This window comes from Balaenoptera borealis (genome assembly GCF_965194805.1).
Source record: "Balaenoptera borealis genome assembly, chromosome: 10".
NCBI classification, from domain to species: domain Eukaryota; kingdom Metazoa; phylum Chordata; class Mammalia; order Artiodactyla; family Balaenopteridae; genus Balaenoptera; species Balaenoptera borealis.
In genome coordinates, this window is record NC_138874.1 from 9,143,336 (window position 1) to 9,153,586 (window position 10,251).

General features: G+C 41.8%; 1 protein-coding gene across 4 annotated transcripts in view; it reads right to left on the reverse strand.

Annotated features, from left to right (window-relative positions):
* Positions 1–10,214, reverse strand: part of MTR (5-methyltetrahydrofolate-homocysteine methyltransferase) — a 124,080-nt gene extending 113,866 nt beyond the window's left edge. For 3 of the 4 annotated variants that reach the window (XR_014249059.1, XR_014249060.1, XM_082407576.1), the window contains exons 1-2: positions 10,081–10,214; positions 3,059–3,273 (exon numbers count right to left, since the gene is read on the reverse strand). Coding sequence is in view for 1 of the 4 variants with exons in the window: in XM_082407576.1 (XP_082263702.1) it covers positions 3,059–3,273; positions 10,081–10,114 (249 nt within the window). In the remaining 3 variants the exon portion in view is untranslated. The remainder of the gene's footprint in view (positions 1–3,058; positions 3,274–10,080) is intronic. The other variant, XR_014249061.1, reaches the window with a different exon arrangement.
* Positions 10,215–10,251: the final 37 nt, after the last annotated feature.

Genomic DNA, 10,251 nt, shown 5'->3' on the forward strand with positions numbered 1-10,251 from the left:
CTACATCCAGAGAACTCCAGCTAGTCAATATTCCCCCACGAATGGGACAGCTAGGTTACACCTTATGGTATTTAAAGTCATTTTTGCTTCACGTCCCTATCTTCGGAAACTTGCTTTTCTATCTACATGCCTACCTAACTCACAGGACAAAGATTCGTCCCCTCAAAAAACATTTACTGGGACTTCCCTGGTGGCGCAGTGGTTAAGAATCCGCCTGCCAATGAAGGGGACAAAGGTTTGAGCCCTGGTCCAGGAAGATCCCACATGCCACGGAGCAACTAAGCCCGTGTGCCACAGCTACGGAGCCTGCGCTCTAGAGCCTGCGAGCCACAACTACTGAGCCCGCATGCTGCAAATATTGAAGCCCGCACGCCTAGAGCCCATGCTCCACAACAAGAGAAGCCACTGCAATGAGAAGCCTGCACCCCGCAACGAAGAGTAGCTCCCGCTTGCCGCAACTAGAGAAAGCCCACGCACAGCAACAAAGACTCAACACAGCCAAAAATAAATACATAAATAAAATTTATTTAAAAAAAAAATTTACTGACTTACTATGTGCAAGATACTGTTTTAGGCAGTAGGGATTCAGCAGTGAAAAGCAGGCCCAAATTCCTGCCCTCAGGAAGCTCATACTCTAGTGATAATCCACTTGAATAAGGACAAAACCACAAGTCATGGGCTGGGCTGGGCTGGGTGTCGGGGGTTGGGGGAGGGTGGTGATTTCACCAACTGCATAATAAGAACTGATGTTTGTAACCACGCCAAGCAATTCATACCCATGATGGCATTCCCAATCCACAATATACTGGAATTTTATAATGCTATTTGACTACGTACTCTCAGGCCTCGCAGAAAAACTCGTAGAACCAAAACTCTTCAAGGACCAATTTAAAATCTTCCAGTAACTACAATTTCCATTATGACCAAAGGAAAGGCATTCCTAGCTCTTCTTCAAATGAAAACCATTCTGCATCTGATCTAGAACAAAGTCTTGATCACCCAAGAGAAGGATCCCTTCCACCCTCAATAAATCATTTAATCACTGATTTGTTTGAGTTTTTTTTCTTTAAGAAGAGTCTGAAAGGCAACAAAAGCAAAAAATAAACAAGTGAGACTATATCAAACTAAAAAGTATCTGCACAGCAAAGGAAACCATCAACAAAATGAAAAGGCAACCTACTGAATGGGAGAAAATATTTGCAAATCATGTGTCTGATAAGGATATCCAAAATAGACAAAGAACTCATACAACACAGTAGCAAAAAAAAATCCAAACAATCTAATTCAAAAATGGGCAGAAGACAGGACTTCCCTGGCAGTCCAGTGGTTAAGACACCACACTTCCACTGCAAGGGGTGCAGGTTCGATCCCTGCTCGAGGAACTAAGATCCTACATGCCTCGCAGCACGGCCAAAAAAAAAAAATGGGCAGAAGATCTGAATAGACATTTTTCCAAAGAAGACATACAGATGGCCAACAGGTACATGAAAAGATGCTCAACATCACTAATCATCAGGGAAAATGCAAATTAAAACGACAAGATATCACCTCTCACCTATCAGAATGCCTATTATCAAAAAGATAAGAAATAACAAGTGTTGGTGAGGAGGTGGAGAAAAGGGAATCCTCTCACATGGTTGGCAGGAATGTAAATTTGTGCAACCACTATGGAAAACAGAATGCAGTTTCCTCAAAAAATTAAAAATAGAACTACTATATGATCCAGCAATTCTATTTCTGGGTAATACCCAAAGAAAACAAAAACACTAACTCAAAAAGATAGATGCACCCCCATGTTCACTGCAGCATTATTTACAGTTGCCAACATATGGAGACAATCTAAGTGTCCACTGATGGCTGAATAAAGGAAATGTTATATGCATATGCAATGGAATATAACTGAGCTATAAAAAAGAAGGAAGGTGGTTGCCAGAGGTGGAGGGTGGAGGGAAGGGGAAATGGATGAAAGGGTCAAAAGGTACAAACTTCCAGTTATAAAATAAATAAGTCATGGGGATGTAATGTACAGCATGGTGACTATTGTTAATACTACTGCATTGTATATTTGAAAGTTGCTAAGAAAGTAGATCTTAAAAATCCTCATCACAAGGAAAAAAAATTTGCAACTGTGTAGGGTAACAGATGTTAGCTAGACTTACTATGGTGACCATTTCACAATATATACAAATTTCAAATCATGACGTTGTACACCTGAAACCAATGTTATGTTCTTTGTCAATTATGCCTCAATTTTTTAAAAAAAGTCTGAAACACCTATAACAATGTCCTTCTCCAAAAGATAAAACTTTCTTACTTCCCTGGTAAATATGTTTGTCCTTCAAATTGAATCCAGACCAGAAAAACAGATTAAATCACCTTATTATCTCTTCTAGTCATAATCCTATGAAATTCCCATGATAAGCTATGAAACAGTTTAGTCCTACACTTATTCTTAAATTTTAAAAGTCTAGCAATACCCAGTTACTTACTTCTGATTTCTTTATGTTGGCTAGCCATTTTTTTAATTTGTTTTTTGGTCATGCCACACAGCTTGCAGGATCTTAGTTCCCTGACCAAGGCTAGTCATTTTTATTAAAGACAGGAAAACGGCATGAAAGAACACGGGACTTCAAGTCAGTAAACCTCTGTAACGTCAGGCAAGTTATTTAAACTCTGAGGTGCTCAGTTTCCAAATCTACAAAATGAGAATAACAACTACCTTTCAGTTTTACTTCATCAGGGCTGTTGTGGTGACTTAAATAAGTTAGTGTAGGTAAAAACCTTAACTTGTCCAGGATTTTATGGTTTTTCACTGTCGTTGAAATGCCTCAAAGGCAGAAAACCTGCCCTCCTCATTTCCTTATCTTGAATGCTCAATACCGTGCATGACTTTTACATGGTGCCCAAAACCTGCTTTCTGAATAAGCCACCTCTATCTGAACAAGTCATCCCTTTCTTCCGTCTCCCCCAGAGCACTTTGCCCAGTGGTCTGCCCTCAGGACACCAAAGGCCTTTCGGAATGACAGGATGAAAATATAAGGACCTGGGGATGCTTTACCTTATGGATTTGGTAAATGACATTGGGCTGAGTTATACTTAAAATGTCATTGTTGCCTTTCAGGGGCCTGGCGTGATCTTTAAATTCTTGTCCTCGGAAGTCGTCTTCACTCAGCTTGTGCCGCTGGATCATGGTCCCCATCCCTCCGTCAAGCACCATAATCCTCTCCCGCAGGATGGCGTCAATCTCATCCTGCAGGGTCTTCTTCATTCCTGCTTTAAGGAAAGTGAAAATCTGACTTTACAAAATGAAAGGGGGAAAACGTGTGTGGAGAGGGAGTGTAGACTAAATTATACTAATTCACAACAGGGAGTAAATGGGGCTCATAAAACATGAGCTTGTAACCTTGTGGCATTTGAAAAATGCTGCCCCAAAATGTTTACATTAAATAACAATGCTTAATGAAATAGGACACTGTACACAGCACAGAATCACTGGTAAAGCACCACACCAAGGTTAAAGTAGGCTCTAGTTGTTCCTGTTTCAAAGATGAGCAAAACAAGCAGCAAAGAGCCAAGTGTTACAAGGCCAGGCCACCTGCCGGAGAACATCTTTAGGGCTCTCTGTTGGTTCTGTGCTTGCGTCCCCTCAATAAGGAGATTTAGCTTGATAATTGAAAGCCATCAATAATTCCAAACTGCCATTTAGACTGTTAACTTTGACCGTCTCTCCCACCTACCGCCAGAACTCACATAGCCTACACACAGGGTTTTCCTCACCCCTGCTCCATCTCTGGACCAATGACTGCCTAACACCCTGGAGCTTCTCAACTCTCCCCGTGCCCTTGACTTCTCCTAATTCCCAGTCCTCAAAAGCCCCAAGGCCTACTCCTTCCAATCCTACTTTATGGTCTCCAAGAACTACTGGAAAGCCACAAAATCATGCTCTTCGGAGTCACTGAAAATTCCTAACATCGAGCCTCTTGTTTGGTTCACCTTTTCTCGGCTCTCTCTACACTTCCCACACCTGCTGTCCCAAACGTCTGCTTGCTTTTGGCACCAAATCCTTCTCATCCTTTTCACTCACAGGTGATTTCACCTAATCCTGTACAGAAGAGTCTTCTTTGGGGAGCTCCTCAAATTCACCCCCCTCCACCTCAAAATCCTCTTGCAGCTCGGCTCCCTCTGCACCTAAGGAAGAGCACATGACCAGCTCCACCCACACCTCCCACTGCTCCTCCCTCCCCCCCCCCCAACCCCCGACCCCGGGCAGCTCTAGCTCAACCTCTCTTCTCGCTGTGGCTTCCTCCTAGCCTCTCTACTGCAATTACTCTCCAAAGGCACCCATGACCTTCGAATTCTCAAACACTGGGCTCCAATCTTAGACCCAGATTTCAAGATGTCCACCTGTGATGGCCCCCTAGAATACCCACCTGCCCCTCAATCTATCATCCAAATCCAAACCTGCCAAATTTCCTGTCTGATCTCCTTGTTTCTGTGAATGGCACCACCTTTCCCAGAAGCCTGACCTGACAACCTCAGTGTTATCTGACTCCTTACTCGCCCTGATAACCAGCATCTACTCAGATCTCAAGCCCTATAGATCTGGCATCCAAAGTGCCATTCACGGACTTCCCTGATATTGATTGACCATGATGTGGTTGTCCTATCAGCTAATAAGCACTCAGAATTTGACATGATTAAGTTAATGGTGATGACAAAAAAAGCCAAGAAATCGGGGTTTTAGTCCTAGCTCTCATAAGTAGCTACGGGGTTTTGACAAGACTGTGTTTCTGAAAAACGGGGAAATATCTGCCCTGCCTTTATCACAGAAAGTGTGATAACAGAATGAAACAATGTGCTTGAAAGCAAATTTCAGATGTTAACAGCTGGGACTCTCAAATCACACAAGTCATGAAATGAGACATACATCCTTCACATAAACAGCCCGTAAATGTTAACGACTCTTACTATGTCATTATTATTGCATAGCTGATAAAAAGTGGAGCTGGGCTTCAAACTCTAAAGGTTGCTTTCTATATACTACAGTGTCCAGAGGACCATGAAAAAGCATCACATAAGCCTGAAGCTCTCAGCTCTGTTCATCTTGGGGCAGGAAGCAGGGATGGCATGTTTACAAGTTTGGAAATGAACATGAATGTGGCAGAGGGAAAACAATACTCAGTGAAAACTTTTAAATGGAGATCCTTTCAGATGGGGAATAAGAAGAGAGAAGGTTAAAAACTTTAACCTATATGCTCAACTGAGTTCCTTTTTTCTTAAAAGAATGCAGCTGCAATCCACCCTGAAATGAGAGCATGTGAGCTTAAGTAGGTGTGACTGAATCACCCGACTGTGGGCGCACAGGGTGTGGACATGGTGGCAGGGGGGGTGGGGGGGGGAGTAGGTGATGCATCTGAAATTTAAAAAGTATTCAAACCTTCTAGGAAAAAAACCCCAGTCTTTTCCACAATGAAATATGCCTTTGGCATCAGCAAAATGGTCAATCAATATCATATTATTTACATGTCTTTGTCCTTCTATCTCCTCCACTGACCACGTGCACACATGCTTAAGGGGACAGGAAGAAGAAAGGAGAAATTAACACAACGACATAAGAAATGCCCCATCTCCTCCCACCCTGGTCTCGCTCATCAGTGTTGGTTTGGCTTTTCTCTACTCACTGCAAATCTGACAATGGAGTGCACCCCACTTCTCCCATTTTCATAAGAAGTCTAAGCATTTTTCCACAAGGCCTCTACTGTATTCACTTCTCAAATCAGAAATATAGATTGTTTTCAATGTGTAAGACAGTTCACTATAGGGACTTCCCTGGTTGTCCAGTGGTTAGGACTCTGGGCTTCCACTGCAGGGGGCACAGATTCGATCCCTGGTCAGGGAACTAAGATCCCGCATGCCGCGTGGCAAAGCCAGAAAAAAAAAAAAGATAGTTCACTATTTACCATAAAACAATCCCATCCCCACACATACAAATTGTGATATCTTGTTAAGAGCCATCACATATGTAAGAGATCAAAGGTTTTTTGTAAACTCTAAACAAAACATGTGATTTTTTTATGAGAAACTTGATAAACTTACTCTGTAATTTATGTGGAAGACTAAAAGTCCAGAAAGAGCTAAGTTAACTTTTAAAAATTAGGAAGAGATTATTTGGCCTACCAAATATTATGATATACTACAAAACAATATCATAAAATAAGGAAAGTAAAATATAGAATATCTTTATTACTTAGCATAGGGAAAGACTTCCAAAGACTCAAAAAGCTCAACCTATAATGTTAAAAAAAAAAAAGGTGAATTCGATTACATAAAAACTAAGAATTTCTGTTAAATGAAAGTCATCACAGACAAAATAAACAGATTATTAATTGAAGGAAGATTCTGCAAGGTCTATAACTGAAAGGGACTGGGAATTCCCTGGCAGTCCAGTGGTTAGGACTCCGCGCTTCCACTGCTGGGGGCCCAGGTTCGATTCCTGCTCAGGGAACTAAGATTCCACAAGCAGCACCGAACGGCCAAAGGAAAAAAAAAAAAAAGTGTAAGTGAAAGGGACTAACATCTATAATGTACCAGGAGCTCCTACAAATCAATAAGAAATCAAATAGAAAAATGGGCAAAAGATGTGAATAAGCAATCCAAGCGAAGGAAAAACTGAATAATCAACAAGTATATGAAGAGATGCTCCAACTCATTAGATATCAAAGAGACAGGAATTAAAACAAGACAAAACCAATATATACACAATGGATGGGCAATAATTAGAAGACTGGATAATGCCAAAGAAAATCTGAACTCTTGCTTTTTGGAACACAGACAGATACAGCCATTGTGGAGAGCAGCCTAGCAGGAGTCAGCAAAATTAAGCATGAGGAAACCCCAACAATCTCACTCCTGGTATTTCCCAAACAAAGTCTCCATCGATCCGTAGAGAACATATCAGAGGATGTTTATAGAAGTGGCAAGCTGCAGACAACCTTGGGAAATGGCAAAGTCAAATGTGCAACATGCTCATGCAGAACACTACTGGGTGGCAGCCGGATCTACCTCTGTGTTGCTCTACTGTACGGACAGAATATTGAGGGAGAAAGTTAGAAATGACTAACTACCAGGTTTATATTTATATGAATTAAAAACACATACACAGACTAGAGTCTACAAGGAAATGTACAAATACGTGGAAATATGTGAAACAGGAGCAAGAGAATTGTGAACAGAAAATAGAGGCAAAAGGGAACACATAATACAACAAATATGAGTGGGAATTGTAAGGATTGAATACAAAACTCCTCTGCAACTGAGGTCCTTAAAAATCCAATGCATCTACCTTTTCCACATGATTATTTATCCTTTGGGGGATAACGTAAGATTTACGGTAAGAGAAACTAAAAGATCCTCCTCCCATATTTGTTAGCATAAGTGTTCACTGTTCTAATCTTTATGTGTTCCCCAAGACTTTCCAGTAGGGGATTATCTTTCACTGGCTTCTAATCACCATTGCTCCTCCAGAACCTTCTCATAAGAGTAAGTCGCTTTAACAATTCTCCTTTCCCTTGGCAGGGTGAGCATTTGTTGAAATGCTGCTCTTCCATAAACAACAAAAACAACAAAACAAACCTCTGGTATTTATCTGTATTCAGTTCATTAGGTCTAGAACATTCTGTACATTTTAGTCAGGTTCTAAACAGAGCAGATTCTCCCTAACATCTTTCACAGTAGAAGTTTTGCAGGTCCTTCATTTAACTGACTAGTTACAACACTGTCTCAGAAACATTTTTAAGTTTAACATATATATGTATTATATAGATACGCAGTCCAGAAGAGAGAGTCCTTGTCTAGCGAGCCTAAGAGATCACAGTGTTTTTCCCAGTTTGAGAGGACCTAGCCAATGTATTTTGTTTATTTGGGTGATTTTTTTTCTACCATTAACGTTTTATTTCCCAGTAATAATACTGTGATTCATAATAAGTGTTCCAAAGAATAAACAGACATGGGTTAACTGGTTAAAACACCAATTAGATGTTGAGGTGGGTAAGTCAGATAGTATCACCTTTAAGAACCATCCTGAAGAATGACAAGATGAAGGCATAAACCAATGAACCTCTAATACACAGGATTTTAGGTAATTAGTGTCAGGAACACATTTCCTCTGGGGATAGAATGATCCCATGCAGCTGATTTATTTAGGACTCCCATATCCACGCCACTAACTGGGGAACACATAGAGCAAGGAAAAGAAGTTTTCATTTTCTGCACTGTAAACAAATGATCCCAACACATTCTCAGCAGTTTCCTACCTTTACTATATCAAAGACTATCGTACTGCTGCCCTGTAAGTCCCTTGCAAGATACTTCATTTTTGAATCTCTAACTTCTAGGTTGCACCAACTTGCTACACTTTGTAGACATCTCTTTGCTTGTGCAATGTTCCATTTCTGAAATATACTATTTCCGCTTTGATTTTAATAAGACAGGGAAGAATGAGAATCAGGTAACTGGCTGATATCAATTCACTGGCTCATTTAGTCATTCTTTCATTAATCATTTAAAAACTGAGTTCCAGATAACATACATAGCAAGGATGAAACTAAGCAATGTTTAGAAGCTGTAAACTTTTCTCACAAGAAGTATTTGCTAGCTCACCAGCCTCTTTCCTAAGGGGGTACAACCATGGTCTGAGGTCATGGACATTTAGGCTTAAGACCTGACATCGAGATTTAAGAATTCCCAGTTCTTCATTAAAGAGCTTCACTAAGACTGGACACCAATAAGTAACTAAGTAAGGGTTTTTAGGAAGTTAAAACCTGATTCTCACCCCAACATACAGGCTGCCCACACAGAGAGAAGCTGTAGAAGTGAGCCTTGGGGTCAGGGAGCTGAGCTAGATTCAAATACTCTACAATTTTCCTTTCATCTGCTGTACAAAGATCACTCAGTATTCCAACTATTCTAAATCTTTAGAGGCATTTTGCTGCTGGATAAGGGAAATCACATACCTCCTTTTTTAATTAAATGGGGAGGGGAAGGCCAGAAGTCATCAGTAAGAGATAAATTTATTTTGTCAAATAAATAAATGACACCCCTGTGAGAGATATGGGTCTTACTTTATAGCAACAGTGATCAAATGTTTCTCAGTCACAGTTCCACTTGTTTCATGAACAATTCTAACGGTCCCATTTATCGGGACCTTACAATCTACAGGGTCACTAGCTCACCTCTGAAAAATCTCCCTGAGTTATGAATTCAGTCTTCACGCTCCTCCCTGAGCTGAACATCGTCATCTGTCATAGCATTGCTACTGTTCCATCCTTATTACCGACTCTCTTGTTTCTTCATTTTCTATTTCATACCTCACATGTTTTTATGGGTGTATCTGCCCACAAATTACAATCAGGGACGGCGTTCAAGGCCCAGAGCTCATTTTAAAGCTGAAAATATATTCTGTTCTTGTGCTAGTTTTTCTTTTTCCCCTTCATTGTTGATGCCAGAGCCACCAACATCAAAATCACTCAGGATTATTACTCCACATCCCGACCTACTGTGTACCTGCTAATCTATTTTAACATAGTGATTCTATGCACACTGGAGTTTGCAGAACTACTGCTCTAACCCCGAAGTGGAAAATAAAACTTCAACGCAGTTTTAAATAGTTCTCTGGGCTTCCTTATCTCTCAGCGCCTGAACCTTCTTTGGCTTGGGTGCTCAGTAAACATGCTGAATGAGAACGTTCAATCATGCAAAACTTCCATAGGGCCCTGCAGGAATATGCTACGTCAAAGCGCAAAGTGTAGTTACCTTGACGTTCAGAATGTGTTTCGGGGGCACTGCGGGGAGGGGGTGTGCTCTACGGATTTGATGGTTTGTTTGCCTGCGGAGGAAGGGGGAAGTGGGTGGAGGGAAGGAACGCAGCAAGAAAACGTGGGACCTCACGGCTCCTCCGCAAGTTCAAAGGCGCCGCCCGCCCACGGGGAAACCTAACCACGTGTCTCCGGGTGGTGAGTGAATCACCCCAGGGATTAGGAGGCAATAAACCACCGAAGCGCGGAGAGCGGGTCGCAGCGTTACCGGATGGCGTCAGGTCGTGGAGCGCGGGGGACATGCTGCGGAGTCCTCTCCTCCTCGGGCCGGGGACGCGGCGGGGAAGACGCACCCTCCCTCCACACGTGACGGCCCAGAGCCGCGCCAGCCAGCGCGGGGCCACTGGTTCACAGAAGGCAGGAGTCCGGGGGACACTGA